The sequence below is a fragment of the Lissotriton helveticus genome, chromosome 7, assembly GCF_964261635.1.
Source record: "Lissotriton helveticus chromosome 7, aLisHel1.1, whole genome shotgun sequence".
In the NCBI taxonomy this organism is placed as follows: domain Eukaryota; kingdom Metazoa; phylum Chordata; class Amphibia; order Caudata; family Salamandridae; genus Lissotriton; species Lissotriton helveticus.
This window is the reverse complement of record NC_136068.1, coordinates 1,928,913,613-1,928,935,236: the sequence shown is the minus strand read 5'-3', so window position 1 is coordinate 1,928,935,236 and position 21,624 is coordinate 1,928,913,613. Positions and strand designations below refer to the sequence as shown.

The following is a 21,624-nucleotide window of genomic DNA, read 5'->3' as shown; positions in this document are numbered from 1 at the left end:
AATATTAGGAGTCCTAGGATCCTTCAGGTGATCAGTCCGACGATCCTGAAGGTGACCGGGTGTGACGAATATGACTGCTTGCTTCAGAATATTAGGAGTCCAAGGATTCTTCAGGTGATCAGTCTGAGGATCCTTCAGGTAAACAAGAGCGACAGATAGGACTCCTTGCTTCAGAATATTAGGAGTCCGAGCATCCCTCAGGTGACCTGGTGCAACAAGTAGGACTGTTGTTTTGGAATATTAGGAGTACAAGGATCCTTCAGGTGACCGGATACAATGCATTGGCCTGCTTGCTTCAGAATATTAAGAGTCAAATAGTACTTTAAGTGACCGGTGCGACGCATAGGACTGCTGCTTCAGAATATTAGGAGTCTGAGGATCCTGAGGTGAGCGGGCGTGATAGGTAGGACTGCTGGCTTCGGAATATGAGGATTCCAAGGATCCTTCAGGTGATCATTCTGAGGATCCTTTAGGTGACCATGTGGGGTGCAAAGGACTGCTGCTTCTTAATATTAGTAGCCTGCAGATCCTTCAGGTGACCTGGTCCGATGCATGCGACTGTTCCTTCAGAATATTTCTTGTCAGGATCCTTCAGGTTACCGGGTGAAGCGCATAGGACTTCTGCTTGAAAATATCAGGAGTCAGAGGATTCTTCAGGTGACTTAGTGTACGCATAGGACTGCCTGTTTCAGAATATTAGCAGTCAATGGATTGTTCAGGTGACCGTGTGCGACGCCTGGGACTGCTTGCTTCAAAATATTAGGGGTCCGAGGATCCTTAAGGAGACTGAGTGCGACGCATAGGATTGTTGCTTTGGAATATGGATCCTTCAGGTGAATAGGTACGACAGGTAGGAGTGCTGCTGCAGAATATTAGGAGTCAGAGGATCCTTCTAGTGACCGGATGCGACGCACAGGACTGCTACTGCAAAAAAGTATGATTCTGAGGATCCTTCACGTGATCAGTCCAAGGATCCTTCAGGTGAACGGGTGTGACCCATACGACTGAGTGCTTTAGAATATTAGGAATCTGAGAATCTTTCAGGTCACCAGGTGTGATGCATAGAACTGCTGCTTCAGAATATTTGGAGTCTGACGATCCCTCATGACAAGGTGTGAATATTAGGAGTCAGAGGATCCTTCTAGTGACCGGATGCGACGCACAGGACTGCTACTGCAAAAAAGTATGATTCTGAGGATCCTTCACGTGATCAGTCCAAGGATCCTTCAGGTGAACGGGTGTGACCCATACGACTGAGTGCTTCAGAATATTAGGAATCTGAGAATCTTTCAGGTCACCAGGTGTGATGCATAGAACTGCTGCTTCAGAATATTTGGAGTTTGACGATCCCTCATGACCAGATGTGAATATTTGGAGTCCCAGGATTCTTCTGGTGACCATGTGTGACGAATACGGCTGCTGCTTAGGAATATTAGAAGTCTGAGGATCCTTCATGATTCTTCAGGTGATCAGTCCCAGGATCCACCTGGTGACCATTTGCGGCACATAGGACTGCATGCTCCAGAATATTAGTAATCTGAGGATCCTTCAGGTGACCAGTCCGAGGATCCTTCAGGTGACCGGGTGCAATGCATACGACTCCTTACTTCAGAAGATTAGGAGTCTGAGGATCCTTCAGGAGACTGGGTGTGGTGCATAGGACTGCTGCTTTAGGCTTCAGGCGATCGGTTATGACGCATTGGACTTGCTTTAGAGTATTAACTGTGCGAGGATCTTTCAAATGACCTGGTGTGATGAATAAGACTGCTTGTATCCGAATATTAGGAGTCCGAGGGTCCTTCAGGTGATCAGTCTGTGGATGCTTCAGATGATCGGGTGTGATGCATTGGACTACTTGCTTTAGAGTATTAGCCGACTGAGGATCTTTCTTGTGACTGGGTGTGACAAATAAGACTGCTAGTTTCCGAAGATCCTTCAGGAGATCAGTGTGAGGATTTTTCTGATGACCAGGTGCGACACATAAGACTGCTGCTTCATAATATTAGGAGCCCTTGTATCCATCATATGACAGAATGTGACGCATAAGGCTACTTACTTCAGAATATTGGGAGTCCAAGGCTCCTTCAGGTGATTAGTCTGACGATCCTTTAGGTGACCAGGTGCAACATATAGGACTGTTGCTTCAAAATATGAGTAATCCTAGGATCCTTACCATGACCAGGTGTGATCCATAAGACTGCTTGCTTCAGAATGTTAGTAGTCCGAGGATCCTTCAGGTGAACGGGTGTGACGCATAGGACTATATGCTCCCGAATATCAGGAATCTGAGGATCCTTCAGGTGACCAGTCCGAGGATCCTTCAGGTGATCGGGTGGGATGCATACAACTGCTTACTGCAGAAGATTAGGAGCCTGAGGATCCTTCAGGAGACCGGGTGCGACGCATTGAACTGCAGCTTAAGAATATTAGGAGTCTGAGGATCGTTCAGGTGACCGAGTGTGACGCATAAGACTACTTCAGAATATTGGAAGACTGAGGTTCTTCCAGGTGACTGGATGCGATGCCTAGGACTGCTTACTTCAGAATATTAGGAGTCTGAGGATCCATCATGTGACTGGGTGCGACACATAGGACTGCTGCTTCAGAATATTAGGAGTCTAAGTGTGTTTCAGCTGACGTTGTAATACCAAGGAATGCTTCTTCAGAATAAACGGAGTTGGAGTTTCCTACGGGTGACCGTTACACAGTAAAGGGAGGCCCACCTCAGGAAAAGAGGACTCAGAGGAGTCAGCAGTTGATCAGGTGCTTGCGTGTGGGACACACCCAGTGCTTTAAGAAGTGCTACCTGCTGGTCGCAATGGAGGTAGTTGATCCGATGGCTGTATGAGAGAAGGATATTTTCGCAGTGAGGAGAGAATCAAATTCTATAAAGATGTGCAAGTGTAATCTGAGAGAGCAGGTAATGATCAGAGTGAACAGGCTGGTCTGGAACTCTGCTCAACTCCTAGGTTGAAGAGCCCAGAATGACATACCCAGATGCAAGTGATGCGGATTGTTTTTGAGGAAGACTTTGCTGGTTTTGCTAGAATAGGTATTAATTAAGAGCCCTAAGAATAGAAGATTTGTTGTAGTCTATTGAAATTACTATTCATTTTACCTTATTTTCTTACATATTTGAACTAAACAAGTACATATTTGATACAGTAGGACTTTGGCGGGTTGATTGCTTGTGTATGGATCTGCTCCATTATTTCTTTACATATGTGCTACTGAGGATTCACAGACAGGCTTTGTACTTGTGTTGCTACTTTCTGGCTTTTAATGGTCCCCAGTCGGTTCTGTTGTAGGGATGCCCAGAGAGAAGTATGTCTGACTCCAAGGGTCCAGTGCACCATCATAGGATTTAAGTAGGGTTGATAGGGAGCCAACAATAGGAGATGCAGGTGCAATGTACCTTTTGGAAATTGCTGGCCTTAAAGCTTGTATGAGATTCATAAGAAAAAAGGTAAACATTGGAGAAAACGTACACTCGTAATTACCAAGGGTTTTTCAGGATCAGATTACAGCCAGAAAGTGGTTAACTAGATCCCAAAAAGTAATGATGGCACAAATCTTTCTCTGTATGTGGTAACAGTAACATCTTAAAGAGTAATTAGTTATGGATTCTTCACCTTAAAATGACCCCCAGGCGCCAGACTGGATCCAGAGAATTTTTTTCCCTCAGAAGTACCCCTGCGCGTTGATAGGTAGCGTCGGTCAACTTCACGTGCGTCGTTGGCGTCGTGGTCGCCGGAATGAGTCCAGGTATCTACTTAGACACCGTCCTCGCGCACTGACACCAGTTCTTTCACAGGGCACCCAAGGATCCAGGTCTGGATCTGGATTGGAGCCGGTCGGGCTTGTGACACCTCCTCCTGCGCCGAATCCAATGACGACATCTCTGCCCACGCCGGTTGTGTCTCCAGCCAGCGTCAGCCCCAGCCTCCCCCTCGATGAGGACAGGGAGCCGGACAGACGTTGTCCGAAGTCAGGACCGACACTACCCCTGTTCTCTGATGTTTCCTTCCGCCCTGAGTGGCTACCAGGAGAGGGCTAGGAGGACAGGGAGGGGTCTGTGGATCCTCTTGCAGACCAGTTAGAAGAACCGGACTGGAGAGAGGAGTTGTGTGATGCCAGTGGACTGGACACCTCCCCAGACCTTGGCATGCTTTCTCACACTACTGTCCCTACGCAGGAGGGTGCATATTACGCCGTGGTGTTGCGTAGGTCGGTCGCGGCCTTAAACCTCAAGCTTCCTATGGTGGCAGCCAGGACTAACCTCTTGACCGAGGTGCTTCAGCCTGCAGCGGACTCTTTGGAGTCCCTGCTGCAGTTCAATGAGGCCCTCTTGGACATTCTTTTGGGCACTTGGTCCAAGCCCAACACAGGGGCTTCTGTGGATAGGATGATTGCCAGACGCCACAGCCCGGCCCCGGGTAACCCCATTTTTCTCTCTCACAACCCCACTCCTGAGTGCTTGGTAGTGCAAGTTTTGACTTCCAAGGGTGCATTCTCTAACTCACCACCTGATAGGGAAGCTGGACCACCTTGGAAAAAAGATGTCTTCTTCCTCCAGTTTGGGACTGCGATAGGTGAACACCGCATGTGTCTTGGGCCGCTACTCCCACTCGGTGTGGGACATGGTTGCCCAGGTGCTGCCACAGTGCCCAAGGCCATGCTAAGGGAGCCATTGAGGGCGTTCCTTCCCCAGAAGTAGGTTGTGGTTGTTATTCCCACTACTTTCTGGTGCCCAGAGGACAAGGGCCTGCGTCTTATCTTGGCTCTCCGGAACGTCAATCGTTTCCTTTGAAAGGAGAAGTTCAAAATGTTCACCCTGGCTCAGGTCCTGTCTGCTCTCGACCCTTGAGACTGGATGGTAGCGTTGGACTTGCAGGACGCTTATTTTTACATCCCCTTCCTGCCGGCCCATTGGCGTTACCTACGGTTCGTAGTATGCCACGAGTACTTTCAGTTTACCGTGCTCCCCTTCGGCCTTACCAGTGCCCCTCAGGTGTTCATCAAAGTGGTGGCGGTGGTCACAGCTCATGTGCACAGATCAGGGGTTCCAGTCTTCCCCTATTTACAAGACATGGTGTTGAAGGCGGTCTCGCCCCAGGCTGTCATCCCCCACCTCCAGACTACGGCCGACCTCTTCCATTGGCTGGGGTTCACCATCAATGTGCCAAAGTCACACCTGATTCCCTCTCAGAAGCTCCTTTTCATTGGAGCGGTTCTGGACTCTGCGTAGTCTCTGGCTTATCCTCCCGAGCAATAAGTCTGGGATATTCAAGCTGTGATTCAGATCTTTCAGCCTCAATCCCGGGTTTTGGTCAGAATGACCTGGAGGCTACTGGGCCTCATGGCCTCCTGCATCTGCTGGTGGCATCTGCGGGCTCTGAAGTGGTCCCTGATGTTCCAGGGGGCACAGCATCAGGGGAATCTTTCCGATTGCGTTCAGATCTCGGAGGGCACTGCATGTCAATTGCAGTGGTGGCTAACGAATCGAGATAGGGTCAACGGTAGATCCCTCTCACTTCCCCAGCCAGAGTTCACAGTGGTGACAGATGCATCACTGCTGGGGTGGGGCAGCCACATGAGAGAGCCGGAGGTCAGAGGCCTCTGGTCTCCCGCTGAGTCCGGACTCCATATCAACCTCCTGGAGCTTCTGGCGATTCGTCATACACTAAAGGCATTCCTTCCCTCTTGTCAGGTGAAGAGTATTGCAGGTGTTCACGGACAACACCGCCGCCATGTGGTACTGCAACAAACAGGGCGGGGTGGGGTCGTGGACCCTATGTCAAGAGGCTCTCTACTTTGGACATGGCTGGGAACATCAAGGCATATCTCTGGTAGTTCAACCCCTGCAGGTTCACTGAATGCCAGTGCGGACGAGCTCAGCCACAGGTGCATGATGGATCATGAATGGCGTCTTCACTCGGAGGTGGTGCAAGGTCTCTTTTAGCTGTGTGGAGAGCCTTGGTTAGATCTATCCGCCACCTAAGAGAACGCGCAATGTCAGCATTTTTGCGCATTGGAATTTCCAAGGCGGCACTCGCTAGGCGACGCTTTTGGTTGCGAGTGGAATTGCAGTCTTCTACACGCCTTTTTACCTTAACCACTTCTGCCCAGAGTGCTGAAGAAGATCACGCACGACTAGTCCCAAGGCATTCTTGTGGCCCCAGAATAGGCAGAAAGAGTCTGGTATCACGAGCTATTACACATGGCCATCGATCCTCCGATCAGACTGACTCTTCGGGAGGGTATTCTGTCGCAGCAGTAGGGGGTGGTCCTCCACCCGAACTTGTCCAGCCTCCACAGCCTTGCGTGGAGATTGAGCGGCGACAGTTGACAGCTTTTGACCTTCCTCCCGAAGTCGGCCATGTCTTGGCAGCCAGGTGTCCCTCCACCTAAACGGTATAACCTGTAGATGGAACAAGTTTGTGGCATGGTGCGCAGAAAACGCTGTGGATCCCCTTTCTGCCCCCCTTTCAGAGGTTCTCTTCTTCATTCTTACTTCGGCCCAGCAGGGCTCAGTTCTGGGCACTCTCATAGGTTATCTTTCAGCTATTTCGGCCTTCATTCGGCTGCCTGACCAGCCTTATCTTTTCAAGTCCCCTATTGTAAATCGCTTCCTTAACACTTGGATGCTAATGACACGGGTAACTCGTCATGCACTGCCCATTCATTTCAATGGAAATTAGTGAATAAGAAGAATATTGCCTTAGCACTAAAGGGGTTAAGGGCATTACTCACATGTTTCCTCCAATTCCTTTCGTGATGCCCCAGTGGGACTTGAACCTCGTTCTTACTTATCTTATGTGTGCTCCTTTCAAGCCACTACATAATTGTCCTCTCAGGCTCCTGACCCTTAAAACTGCCTTTCTGGTTGCCATCACCTCAGCTCTCAGGGTGAGAGAGCTACAAGCCCTTTCTTCTAAGCCTCCTTTCATGGCTGTTCATCTGGACAAAGTAGTCCTCCGCACTAGGCATTATTTCCTTCCCAAAGCGGTTACCTCTTTCCATATAGGATAGACCATCACCTTGCCCACCTTCTTTCCTCCTCCGCATTCTTCTAAAGAGGAAGAGAGGCTCCACCATCTGGATCCAAAACATGCACTTTCGTACTATCTGGATCGCACAAAACAATTCCGGGTGGATGACGAGCTCTTTGTTGGTTATGTGGGTGCCAAGAAAGGTCGGTCCGTGCAAAAACAAACCATCTCCCGATGGGTCGTTCTTTGCATCAAAATCTGCTATTCCTTAGCGTTGGCTTCACTGCACACGTTTACCAAATACTACTGCCTGGACAGCCGAGTCGGGAGAGAGACGGATTCTTCGGCCGCTCAATTCTCCAGGACTTTCTGGTGTGAACTTGATTCGCAGACCAGACAAGGTTGGTATTGCTGGGGTATGTATTCTAAGAGGAGAAATCCATAACTAATTGTCTCTTTCAGATAAACAAGTCACTTACCTTCGGTACCGATATATCTGTAAGAGACATAGATTAGTTATGGATTTCTCACCACCCCACCCATCCTTCCAGTTCTATGAACTGACTTCTAGAGTAAGGGACTTCCCTTTCAGGGCCATAGTTTGTGTGCACCAGTGGTCAGTGTTTTGCATGGCTCTGCGCTTCTGGTGTGGAATTTCGTGTTAAGAAATGATGTCGGTGCGTGAGGGCGGCGTCTAAGTAGATACCGCGCCGTCATTCTGGCAACCGTGAGGCCAACGCGAAGTCGATCGACGCCACATATCGACGCGCAGGGGTACTGCTGAGGGAAAACAATTATCTGGATCCAGTTTGATGCCTGGGGGTAACTCTAAGGTGAGGAATCCATAACGAATCATCTTACAGATATATCATTACCATAGGTAAGCAACTTGTTCATTTAGCATGTGTTGAAATTAAGCCTGCATGTCTTTTTTATTATAAACAGGCTATAAAATTCATGGCACCTTGCTCCAAATGAATGGAGGGGAACAGTTTATAGTGCCAGATGTGCAGGTCAAGGAGAAAAGCCGAGACACTTCTGATCCCAACTCGGGTAAGCAGACTCTTAAAACCTCGCGGTGTGCCAGGCGGGACATGTCTCCACTGCACGGAGTGCATTCTTTCATTGGTTTCTCTGACTTCTTGTCTCTTGTTTAATGGAAAGCGTTTACCACACTAGGATGTTTACAGCGCTGTGGCTTACGGCCAGTCTGGCCCACTGCAGTCATTTATTTGCCTAGGTTGATGGTAGTCAGCAAGATGCAGCATTAATATTTATCTGATGAGCAAGGAAACTCTGTCTGCTTTGCACAGGACTTTGTTTATTTCTGTTTCATCATTAACTTTATTTGTAAATAAATACACGCATGAAACATAAAAATAGAAACCATACCAGAAGTACACAGAAAATTAAATAAGTTGACTTGAAAAGGATTTTTTGGACAATGCGAGGATTCCAACTGGAGGCATTTTTGTGATGTTTTTGTTTGTTTTGTGCAGTCATTATTGCATTATGTTCGCATTCTAAGATTTTTCAAAACTAGAGTTTGAGCTTAAGAAATACAATTCTACAGTGTAGAATCCCATGTGTGTGAGTGTGTGTATGGCGACAACATCGAGCTGCATCTAATGCGACAACAACAAAAAGGCTCAGAAGGATCCACATCTTACTGTTCTAATTCAAACTCTACCACACACTTCCAAGTTAGAGATGTTACAACTGCCAACGGGTATACTGCCCTTTTTGTCACCTGGTTACAATTCTGAGGCACCCCACCCAGAAATCTGGCTTTTACAGAAGGTGCAAAACCTGAGTGGTCACTTTAATTTTAATTTGACTTGCTCCTCATCCTGACCCATCTTCTCCATAAAAAGTCTCCTAGCTAAATATAAATGACCCAGTCATTCTTTTGTCCTCGTCCTTTGATTGACCATCACCCAGCATGGCAGACAATACACTGGCCAGTGGCTAGGACAGGAACCAATTCCCAAGCCTTGTGATTTGCCCACAGCACAGAAGCACTAAAAGTTGTCCATACAGAATCTGTGTGGCATCCTACAACTTACTACAAGGTGCACATGGTGAGGGGCCTTTCCACACTCAACAGATTAGAGCACAAGCTGTTCAGATCCATTAATTACAATCATGCTTTCGTTCTCTAGTTAGAGGGTTCCACTCTAAGCCCCACACTTTTTAACCTTTACTTAGTCTCACTTGCCTACCTAATCAAGGAACATGGCCTCACTAATCACACTTAAGCAGACCATACACACATGATATGACATTCATACATTCTCAGTCAGATTTTGTTCTTATTCTAAATGGGGTTCATTTCTACTTGTATAAAGTTGCCTCTTAAGTTTAATCACAAGTATTTGAAGTTGAACACAGGGAAATCTATCATTTAAATTTTTGGTGACCCTGACTCTATTTCTTTGTGGTCTACTTAGGGATGATCTTCCTCATTAGGACTCCTCTCCGTCCCACCCCAGTGTAAAGTTCCCAAAAAGTAGATATTATCTTCGATAATAAATTATTATTCTTGACTCCGATTACAAAGCTTTCTCATTCATGTTTTCTAATCCTAAGAACTCTGCATAAAATCTTAACATTTATCCTTATCTCATGCCGCAAAAGCTTCTTATTGTTCAGACACTAATCTTATCTAAATTAGATAATGCTGACACATTTTGGTCTGCTGAACTATATTTTTCATTTGCCATAGGTTTTTTAAAAGACAGGTCTGACATTCATTAGAGTTTGCTTCAGAAAAATAGAGCCCCTCACGGTCCCTCCAGTGTAGGGCGTAGATATTTTCTTCTTGGCAGCCAAAGCATGAAACCAGCTTCCTCCATCTTTGATCTTCTTGCTTTCAGAAAAGCCTTGAAAACCTAGATTTTCCCCAGAACACATCAACAGTGAGGAAGATCTCATCCCATGTCTTTATTTTTTACCTCATAGAGGTAACTGTGCACTTCGTAAGATCCCTCTTCTACAACGCCCCTCCATCTCAGACTTTGAGAAGACTTCCTGAGGTTTCCATGTCATTTGATGACATACTGTTCCTATTGGGCTGTGACTCTGGAACATCTTCAGGGTGAAAAGCACCTCTTCTGATCTTGAGCAAACACCACCTATTCCTCGATCCCCCTAACATACATTTCTATAAGAACTCTCACACATCTTACTATCTGCACAAAAATTTTACCAAAAAAAAATAAAATAAATAAAATTGGTGTGGGAAAAGGTGCTTAAATGAACAGTAGATGAAGTAAACCAAGGAACACCAGATCAGAACATGTAATTGGATCTACCATCTGACAGACAATGAGGAAATTAATGCACATCAGATGAAACAGATAATGAGTTTGCAAATACTATTATATATAATATTGTCATATATTGGCAAATATCTAGCAGCATGATCAAGCAAATAAAGTATTAGCCAATTTTGTTTTAAAAAATGTGAAATGTTCAAAATCCAATCTGCTATTCACACATATGGAGACTGATCAGATGGCCGGAAGGCTTTATAAAAAAGCTAGGCATTGAAAGAAAAAAGAATGGGAAATAGATCTTTAGAAATCATTATTAGATAGTCATCTGCCATGGCCATCGAGTATCATTGTAAATAGTGTATCAATGGTCTGGGACTCAGGTCACTTTATAGCAACAGTAGGTTTTCCCAGGTTGCTGCCATTTATTTGGAATGCAGCATTAAAGAACACGCACAATAATACAGGTCTCTGGAATTTGAGTTTAAAGGAAGATAATATTGTCCTGTATACGCTAGAAGTGTATACAGCACCTGGAAAAAGGAAAGCAGCTAAAAGACCTGGTGTTGGTGAAATATAGTCCATTTTGTATTCTTGTTTTGCTGCAATATGGAGACATTCTGATCAAAAATGAGATCTTATATGGGGAAAAACTGCTGGCCTCAAGCCTGGTTACTAAATCATTTATAAGAAAGGACATTGTTTCATTCCTGACTATTACTGCCCTATTAACATGATCGATTTTCCCAGAACCCTTACGAAAGTAGCTTCTTAATAGTCGAAATGATCATGCAATTCTGCAATTCTTTCATTTTCCAGGTTGGTTTTAAGCTGGAGGTAGTCTTTAGTGACCAGGCATTTAAACTGAATTTGCTCATTGACAAGTATATTAATCAGAGAAAAGTCTCACATAGCTTTTGTGGATTTCAAAACGCCGTTTAATTACCTTCTACAAACAAAACTTTGGGAAGTAGAAGATAAGTTTGAGATGCCACCTTATTTGTAAATAAGGCTTCTAGTTCTATGGCATTTATTTTGACATTTCTGTCCATATTTATCCATATTTAGGTTTTTGCAAATTTTATCAGTATTTATCCATATTTAGTTTGTGCTTAGCATAAAAATGAAAAGGCAATGGATATTTTTCCATGGTTTAACTGACATGCATCCTCATTTTAGAATATCCAATTGATTTTAGCAATTTACAGAACAATAGTCACTTGAAAACATTTACATTGCAGAAGCTATTTAATAGCTTACTGCTGCAGTCATTCAAGCTTCGTTAGGAAATCTTTATTTTTTTTTAACTCCCTTACCTGTCAATCTGCACAGCTATTGACCTCGTACCCATTACTAACAGTATGAGTATTGTCTTAAAAACCCTATTTTCCATATTTATCCATAATTAAAAATAAATACAGGCATAAAAATAGATGGTTTTCTGTTTGTATTTATCTGTAAAAATCAGTAAAAACGGAAAACCAGGATCCTCATCTGTAAATGGCTTTAAAATCTGTTCATTAGGACGCTACTGTTTGGATCATATGGGAATTTATAGCAACACCATTGATGACTTTAAGTTCATCAATGAGGTACATGAGGGTTGTGTGTTGCCACCCATTCTCGTCTGTGTATTAATGGGGTTTACTAGTTTCAAAAATAGATGGTGATATCCCAAAATTGGCTACTACTTCTATTACTATACTAATTTGTTCAGATGATAGCCTCATTCTCTCCAAATTACCTGTGCTATTAACTAATTTGCTTCTCTGTTTCTTTGATTTCATTAGAGACCATTGTTTAGCTATGATTAAGTCAACAAATGTAATATCTAGTCAGTCGGCACATTTGTCTTGACGAAGGGCATCTTTTGTCTTGTCTACCTGGAGGTTTGGTATAGGGATGACTGTAAATTAGAATCCCAGGCTCAGAGGATTGGTATATCTGTTACCCTTCAAATTGGGGCCATAAATGGATTCTTCTTTATAATTGGTGGTAAACGAGGTTTCCCAGCTATCAAGGGCCACCTGGATAAAGCTGCTACTCCTTCAAATAACATTTTAGATTGACTTCCACAGCGTCTGCAGAGTGCCCCCTAAGTATGTTTGTTAACTGAACTTAGATGACATGACATTGTCATTCTTCTCCCTTTTTGTCCAGTTTGGCTCTGAAAATGGGCTTTGCCTTCCTTTGTAGTTTATGAGCCATTAACATTTCTAGACTGGTCCGTCATTGATCACCACTTCTATATCTGATTTGTTTTCATCAAATTGTGCTATTAATACTTATGGGCAAGAAAGTTTGCTGATCAGTATGTAAATAAGCCCATCATTAATTAAACTAGGGATCCGAGAATGATCTTGACCAATCTGAAATTAAGATGCTCAGAGCTTGATCCCCAAATTTATTTAAGAGGATACTGGTTGGCCAGCTTCATAAGTAGACTGAATAACTGTGACTTGATCTCTTCTCCATTTTGTGATGGAACTTTGGAAATAGAAGAACATATTTTCTGTTGTGCCCATTATACATTTCTGGGCATTGCCTTCTTTACGACGAATGAGTATGAGATATGTCAACCTACCAATATTAGTCTGCAATCAGTCAAGGAGGGTGAAAGGTCATAAGAAAGGCCCCGTGACACCACAAGCGTTGGGGCTGCTTAAGTGCTATGACAATATGGTCTTCAGGGAATAAACCTACAAGGATTCTTCACAAAATGGGAGGACACGTTACTGTGTCAGTCTGAATTATCTTTGATGAATATATATTTTAATCACTTTGAAATGTCAATTCTCAGCCTCAATATTTTAGAATTTAATCTAAAGGGTCTTATGTCATTGGTTCATCAAAATGTATGTTCAATATTTTACAGACATTCAGGTTATTAGATAAATGAAAGGGCGTTATTTTTCAATTTAACAAATAGTTCTTATAATTTATCCTTAATATCGCACAAAGAAGAAAGATCCAATAATCTCTCTTCTGTTTATTTATATGATTAACAAAACTTTTAGTCTTTTCCCCTATTAGCTTCTTCAAAATGTTGGTGTGTTTCGGCCCTAAACTCTATTTTTAGCCCACCTCAGGACAAAGATATACTGTAATATGTTTTGCCGTTATAGGTATTTTCTTAGGCCGCATAAGCTGTGTTTCGGGTGCATTTATTTTAATTAAGTATGCTTCTAGTTCATATATTAATTTGAATGATGTTATATATGCGGGAGGGAAAGCATAGTAGCTTAAGCGTTGACTTAGGTGTGCAAGGGAATTCTCATGTTATTTAAGTAACTTCACATCTTGATCACATGGTTTATTTTTCTTGAACTAAGTGCCTTGAATGGAATATAAAAGCTGTTCGCAGCCCTCTCCAAGAGAAAGAGGGCCTGATTCACAGAACTAACTGAAGACAAAAGAGATAGCAAGATTGGGATTTAGGCATTCCAGATAGCAGGGCAGCCTGGCTTCAAGTTGAGCCATCTTAAACCACAGGAGCTGTTTGCCTCATAAGATACTGCGCCTTAGTGTAGCGACATAACATAGCCTTGAGATACAAATGTGTGTTGACTCTATTGAAATACTAATCCTCACTATGGTTTCAGGGTGAGGTATGTAGGGATTCCTAAAAATCAGCTTTATACAAAATGTTGCAGATTGCCATGATATTTACATTCTCTGCTTACATTATCGATACAAGTTTACTGCTTTCTGCAGTTATCTTGCCTAATTAATTCGGCACTAAACTTCGCTTGAAGTAAAGCCTGTTAAAAATATGAGTGTATATTTTTTATGCATGTGCACTTATGGTGAAATGTTCCCAGGATTCTATTACAGGACCGGAGGCTTCGGATTATGCTTTCTCTTTCTTTACTGTTAAATCACAGCAACCAATAAACACACAGTTAATATGAAATAAACTACATTGTCCATGATGCTTAGCCTTAGCCCCGCCTCCTTAGTCCTCATAAGAGCCCTGGTAACAGTCCCATCTTCCTCTTTCTTTGCTGCTCACAGCAAGAGATAAGTACCCTACTCATTGCAGCTTTTGATTGATGTTGTGCATTGATCTGATTAATGTAGATTATTGTGGTTTGTAGCGCTTTGCGCTTTGTGGAACGTTTAGCAGCTGTGCTGTTCGTTTGGCCGTTTATTATCTGGAGCTTGGATTTCATCTGTTCACTGTTTTTCCCTTGGCGGGTTCTTCCCGCGGGATTGTAGGGTCTTGGTATTGCCTGATTTATTGCCTGTTTACAGCTGCTGATCGTGGCTTTTCCTGCCGAGCGCTCATGCGCTCAGTGTCGGAGCTTGACTCCGTGTGTTCACTTGTCCTCTGCTTCGGCGCTCAGTACCGGTTACCGCTAGTAGCGGTCGCGTTTACACGCGAATGTGTGAGGGGCTCTCCCTAATCGCCCGCAAGCGCTTTAGGAGCCGTTCACCACCCGGCCAGTGTGTGTAGCGTAACGCGCGCCTATTGGGCTTGTTTTTGGTAGGATTTGGGTGCGCGTTGGGCTGCACACGCCGGTTTAGTTCCGATTTTGAGTGTTTTCGCCTGGGAGCCGGTGGAGAGGGACACCTGACTGGTTGTTATAACAGTTTGCCTTTTTGAGTGCGCACACGCTCCTTATATCTATACTCTTGGCTCCTACGCCCTCTGAGGCTGCAATAATCTGACTACAGCTTTGCTGAGGGGGTCTGGTACTGTCTTACCTTTATATATACTTGTGTGCAATTGGGCTGACCCCCCCCCCCCATTACTCTTCCTGATTTTTCCTGCCTCTTAAGAGCATTAGTTATCCTTACATTGCCCCACTGTAGTATAGATTATGGAGGAGTGGGTGCAATATGATGAGGAGGCGGAGGATGAATATTATGAGGAACAGCCTGGGGCTGTTATTGAAGAAAAAATTGTGGAGGCTCTGGACGCTTCTGTCCAATCCTCTGTCAACAAGGCAATCGAAAGCGCAGTACCCACGACTGTGCAACAAGCATTGGCAGCTGCTCTTAAGCCTATAACTAAGCAGCTTGAAAGCTTTGCGAAGCGTCATGGGTTCACGAAAGATAAGTCTAGCAAGAGTACTCCACCAGCTACTGAGTCAGTGAAAGATAGCCAATGGCCTCACGTTAGTGCCTTAGGTTCCCTTCCCCCAGCATCTGGTTCAGATCATGCCTATGCTTCCAGCGGAAAGGTGAAGAGTAAGCAAAAGGTCTATGTAGACACGGACACTACTACTACGACGGGCACTGACACTACCGATACTGACAAGGAGACCTGTCCCAAGAAGAAGGCAAAGAAATCTGCCTCTTTCAGCTCAGCTCCTCCTATTCATACTCCTTTTACTTTCAACCCCAGTGAGATTGTTCACCCTAGATCTTCTGATTGGGTTCCAGCGCCAGAAGTGGCGGAGTATCTTCAAGAGAATATTAGGAAAGGGTTTGATAAGGAGGTTCGGAACCATCTTAGATCTGAGTGTCCTTGCCCCGACCTTGCCCATAAGGTCGCTGAGACCCCAGAGATCGATGTTAGTCTGCTGACTTTCTTAAAGAAATTTGCAAAGGACCCTAAGAAGGGGATCGACTGCGCCTGGCGCGGTTGTCAGGACAAGTTGCTTGATGTGGTTGGCCCGCTGGCAAAGATTCTGGAGATGGCCTTAGCGGCCAAGGAAGCCAACATCCCGGTAGACCCCGACATTCTTGCAGGTTGGACCCAAAGGGCCATTTGCTTGCTCGACAATGCCAATTGTGCAATCTCCACAGAACGGCGCAAGTCTCTACTTATGAGAATGGACACTAACCTGACAGATCTAGCGGCAGCAGAACCAGGCCCCCTGGCAGAGGGCAACCTGTTTGGTGAGCGCTTCGTGAAGGATGTCTCTAAGTATGTTGGGACCTTCACCTCCCTTGATAAAGCGCAATCAGGTATAAAGCGTGTGTTTCAGCAGGGCCTTTTTAATAGGGCCGGGCGAGGTATGGGACGCTCGCCAGGCCACTTCTCTAATCAGGGTCCCCCCAGAGGCATTACGGACGTGGTATAGGAGAATGGGACTCGACTAGAGGAGGAACCTTTTATCCCACCCGACGCCGGTTTTCCAAGGGCAGATTCCAAGGAGGTGGCAACAGAGCTAGTTTCCACGCCCAGAACTCATCAGGTGAGCGCACTAGACTGTTTTCTTTTACCTCAGTTCTTCCTTCACAATTGGCGCCTTCTTACTCAAGACGCATGGGTTTTTCAGACAGTTCAGGGGTTTCGCTTAGAGTTTTACGACACGCCCAGGCAGGATACACCCCCGAGGACTCTCCATTTTTCCCAACAAGAGAGAGTTTTTATAGACGGCGAAATAAAGGAATTGCTTCAAAAACACGCCATAGCAGTGTGCGATTACAGTCCACCCAGGTTTTGCAGCAACATTTTTCTAGTTCAAAAGAAGGGTGGAAGTCACAGACTAGTTTTGAATTTGAGGGAATTCAATTATTTCCTGGTTTACAACCATTTCAAGATGGAGGGAATCCATCTGTTGGCAGACTTACTGCAGCAACGCGATTGGATGGTCAGGCTAGATCTCAAGGATGCTTACCTGTCCATCCCCATTTATCCTCCACACCGTCGTTTCCTTCAGTTTCAATGGAACGGTCGGTGGTTCGAGTATTTGGCCCTTCCTTTCGTGCTTTCCTCGGCTCCTTGGTGCTTCACCAAGGTGTTGAAGCCAGTGGTCGCGCATCTCCGGGAGCAGGGAGTGCGCTTGATAATTTATCTGGACGACATCCTGATCTTGGCTCACAGTCCGGAATTGGTGTCTCAGCATTTGCAGATGACGATTTAATTGTTACAGAACCTAGGGTTTGTGATCAATTAGGCCAAATCGGCTCTTATTCCGTCGCAATCGACGGACTTTGTGGGCTTTGTGATCGATTCACGGACGGCTCAGTTGAGCCTTCCGAAGTCCAAGTTGAAGGACCCGAGGAAGGAGATTGTGTCCCTTCTCGGCAAGCAGATGGTCTCACCCAGGACGATCGCCAGAGTAGTGGGGTTGTTGGCATCGTCCATTCAGGCAATAATTCCTGGACCCCTGCATTACAGGTCGCTACAGAGGCTCAAGATACAACATCTTCAGAGAGGTCTGGCTTATACGGATCTGGTTCCTCTGTCACAGGAGATGAAAAACGAGATGCGTTGGTGGTTGAGCCACGTAGAGGCACGGAACGGGAGAGCCATTTTCGGTTCTCAACCCGAAGTGGTCATAGAGTCCGACGTCAGCCGTTGGGGGTGGGGAGCGCGCTGTGGTGGTGTTTCCACAGGCGGCAGGTGGTCGCCTCAGTAGCTGGACTTTCACATAAATTGTCTACAGCTCCTCGCAGGGTCGTTCGCAATTCGGACCCTTTCCCCCCAGCAGACATCATGTTGCATTCTCCTTCGGATGGACAACGTGTCTGCGGTGCGGTACATAAACAAATTGGGGGGGGACGAGATCGTCCATGCTGGTGGAGATAGCCAAGGACTTCTGGCACTACTGCCTCAATCGTAAGATCACGGTTATTGCAGAATACATTCCGGGACAGTCCAACGTGATAGCAGACTGGAACTCAAGACATCTCAGGGATTACAGCGATTGGCAGCGTCTTCCCAGAATGTTCCAATGGTTACAGGACCTCTGGGGTCCATTCCAGATCGATTTGTTTGCATCCAGGCTGAACCGGCAACTTCCCAGATTTTTCAGTAGGAGGCCGGATCCAGCGGCGACATCTACGGATGCATTTCTGCAGGATTGGTCGGGGGCAGTGAACTACGCATTCCCACCTTTTCTTCTCATTCCACGAGTGACTTCTCACATTCTCAAACAGAGAGCGGAGGTGGTCATAGTGACTCCTCTGTGGAGGTCGCAGCCTTGGTTTCCGGTTCTGTTGGGGATGTGCTGCGACCTCCCCAGGATGAACCCTTGGTCGGACCTTTCTCCTTGGACCTCTCGGGGAACGGCACCCGCTGATTCAGTCACAGCGCCTACCGCTGATGGCATGGAGGCTTTCAGGCAGCAATGGGATTTGCCTGGAGTTTCGGGAACGGCTTCTATTTTCATCAAGCAAGCTTTGGCCCCGTCCACAAGGAAACGATATTCATCAGCCTGGAAGGGCTGGTTGGGTTGGTGCGTGGAACGGGACTTGGATCCCGTGGGGGCAGGACTTTCCCATATCGTAAATTTTTTGTCAGAAAAAGCGTCTGGCGGTCTGGCCTATAGATCGGTGAATAATTTCCGGTCGGCCATTTCCGCGGGGCACACCCACGTTGACGGGAAACCGGTGGGTATGCACCCTTTAATATGCAAACTACTTAAGGGCATACGAGTGGCAAACCCTCCTAAACCCAAGTATTCAGGGTTATGGGATGTTTCCTTGGTGATCAAACTCTTCGATAGTTGGCCTTCTAACAACCTGCTTTCAAGAAAGCAGTTGTCCGCAAAGTTAGCTATGCTGGTATGCTTGTCGGCTTGCAGGTGTTAATCGGATGTACGTGCACTGGATTTACAGGTAGAGTATTTACTCCGGAAGGAGTTTCTTTTACTATTACTGGTCGTACGAAAACTCTCTCCAGGCAGGTTGTATATAATGCTTTTCCCAGTAATGCCAAACTATGTGTGGTCCAATGCTTTAAAACTTATGAGGAATGTACTCGTTCTCTGAGACCGACTGGTGTCACCCAACTTTTGATTGCTGTGCAAAAACCTTTTAAACCTGTGTCCGCTGCCACCATTGCCAGATGGCTCAAGTTTATCATGAAAGAGGCTGGTGTTGATATTCAACTGTTTGGTGCACACTCTGTGCGTGGTGCTATGGCATCAAAGTCATATTTGTTGGGAGCTAACATTCAGGATATTATGCATTGTGCTGATTGGTCATCTGAGTCGACATTCAAACAATATTATTATAAGCTGGTGGGAGACATAACATCTGTTTTTGATAAAGCGTTAAACTAGCATAATCCAAAGCCTCCGGTCCTGTAATAGAATCAAAAATTAGCTAGCATTCGCGCCAAGAATTTTCAATTCTATTAAGGACACGGAGGCGAGGATTATATGTTCAATGTTTATTATAAGACTGTTTGGTTATTGGAATTTTTCTGCAAGTTCGAGCAAAGAAAGAGGAAGATGGGAACTGTTACCAGGGCTCTTATGAGGGCTAAGGTGGCGTGGCTAAGGCTAAGCATCATGGACAATGTAGTTTTTTTCATATTAACTGTGTGTTTATTGGCTGCTGTGATTTAACAGTAAAGAAAGAGAAAGCATAATCCTCGCCTCTGTGTCCTTAATAGAATTGAAAATTCTTGGCGCGAATGCTAGCTAATTTTTGACTCACAGTAACAATAAACAAGTATGCCTGACTATCTCTGGGATTCTTACATGCCCTGCTTGCATTATATCTATGTAAGTTGAGGGGGAACGTATGGGCCGTACCTTGTTCCTTCAAGTTGGCTCAAACCTGTGCTTGGCAAAGAGCCTAGAAGGATAGATCAGGTTATGTTTACATAATGCTTGTAAGAACGTAACAGGACGACATTTTGCCTTTTCCTGGCTATTGTTTTTTTTTATCCAATAAGGGTTTCGTTTGGACTTTAGGTGCACGTCAGATTTGAAATGTGCTGTTTCAGGTAGAGTTTCTTATAAGTTAGCGTGTAGCTCCCCCAGCATTCCTCATACTTCTAAAATGAAAGTCTAGCGGGTGTTAATAACAAATGACAAATGTCTATAGTTCTGCCAGACAGAAGACAGTCATGGAGGAAACATAAGAAATGGTGAAAGATGTTGCCTGAGAGTCTTCCTGTATGGTTCATGGCAGTCATTTATCACTCATGTCAATGTATTGTTATTTTTCTGTAATATTTATAAGTGATTTATGCTCATTGTAAATGATTTATCTTGAATTTATCACATTTTATGTTCTAGTAAAATGAGTGTTGGAAGTTAGTACGTTCATTATTTATTTTATGGTTTGGAGTTGCTTTACTCAAAATTATTTATTGAATGAAATGTGAAAATAAGTTAAAAGCAACAAAGCCCTAGTGAATGATAGGCAATAGCTGCGATCTAAGGATCACAAACATGGCAGTTTGGATAAATGGTTAAATGAGATACATATTGGTGAATAATCACGAGGTTCTGTTAATCAATTTGCTTCTACAATCTCTGTGATTAAAGTGTAAAGTGAGTCTGAGAAGTGATGCGTATTCCTCTATGATTGTCTGATTGCCTAGTCAGCTGCCCTCAGAGATTTGGGGATACTGAAATCTGCACCGGGTGCTCCCCGTTTCACAACAATGGTGTGAGGAGTTATCCACTTTTTTTGTAGACAAGATACTAAAGATTCAGGACAGTATGGGCTCGCATCCTAGTATTGAGGGGCTTTCTTCCCCAGGGCCCCCTTCCTCGCTGTGTGCGTCTCCCCATCAGATTACCTCATTTACAGCCGCAGCTGAGGCAGACATTCTGGCCATCCTCAATTCCCTAAAGTGGGGCTCACCAGCTGATCCGTGCCCGGCTCGAGTATTAGCTGGGGTAGCCAAGGAGGTCTGTTTAGCTGTCACTGACATCATGAATCTTTCCCTTCAGACCACCTTGGTTCCAGCACAATGGAAACAAGCGAAATTGCTTCCCCTTCTTAAAAAACCTACCTTGGACCCGGCGGTCCCTGTCAACTATAGGCCGATTTCGCTCCTACCAGCCCTGGCCAAGGTCTGTGAAAAGATGGTTTTTCGGCAGCTTGAGACTTTTGTGGAATCCTCAGGTGCTTTGCACCCAGCTCAGTCGGGGTTCAGATATGCCTATAGTACGGAGACTGCCCTGGTGGAGATGTCAGAGGCAATCAGGGAGTGTCTTGACGGGGGCGGTAGGGCGGCCCTGATTTTACTAGACCTCTCTGCCGCCTTCAATACGGTGCCCCACCAGCTGCTTCTGGCTCGGCTCTCTGCTGTTGGTATCTCTGGCCTAGTCTGGGAGTGGGTCAAGTCTTTTTTGGACTTTCGCACGCAGTAGGTCTGTATGGCTTCCTGCTCTTCCTCGGTTAAGAACCTTGCTACGGGGGTTCCGCAGGGCTCCACTCTGAGCCCCCTTTTATTTAATATCTACTTAACCCCTCTGGTCTATCTTGCGGAGAAGCTTGGTGCTAAAGTGATAGCATATAATGACGATACTCAGCTGCTATTCACATGGAAGGGCCCGATCTGGACACTACCATCGCCCAGTCGTGCCTAGCATCAGTATTCTGCTGGTTAGCCCAGGCCTCTTTGAAGTGCAACAAGGACAAGTCTGAGGTTCTCCTGTACGGCCAGTTTCCCTCGGACTTCAGACAATCTCTTTGGCTGTCTCAATTTCCTT

The 21,624-nt window shown here is 45.3% G+C and overlaps 1 protein-coding gene across 7 annotated transcripts in view; it reads left to right on the top strand.

Moving 5' to 3' along the window:
• The window catches only part of LOC144770911 (uncharacterized), a 234,749-nt gene that overhangs the window by 19,264 nt on the left and 193,861 nt on the right, over positions 1-21,624 (top strand). For 6 of the 7 annotated variants that reach the window (XM_078655716.1, XM_078655715.1, XM_078655712.1 and 3 more), the window contains exon 3: positions 7,938-8,045. The exons of the other annotated variant lie outside the window; for it this stretch is intronic. In XM_078655716.1, coding sequence (XP_078511842.1) covers positions 7,938-8,045 — 108 coding nt within the window. The remainder of the gene's footprint in view (positions 1-7,937; positions 8,046-21,624) is intronic. 7 annotated transcript variants of the gene reach the window in all.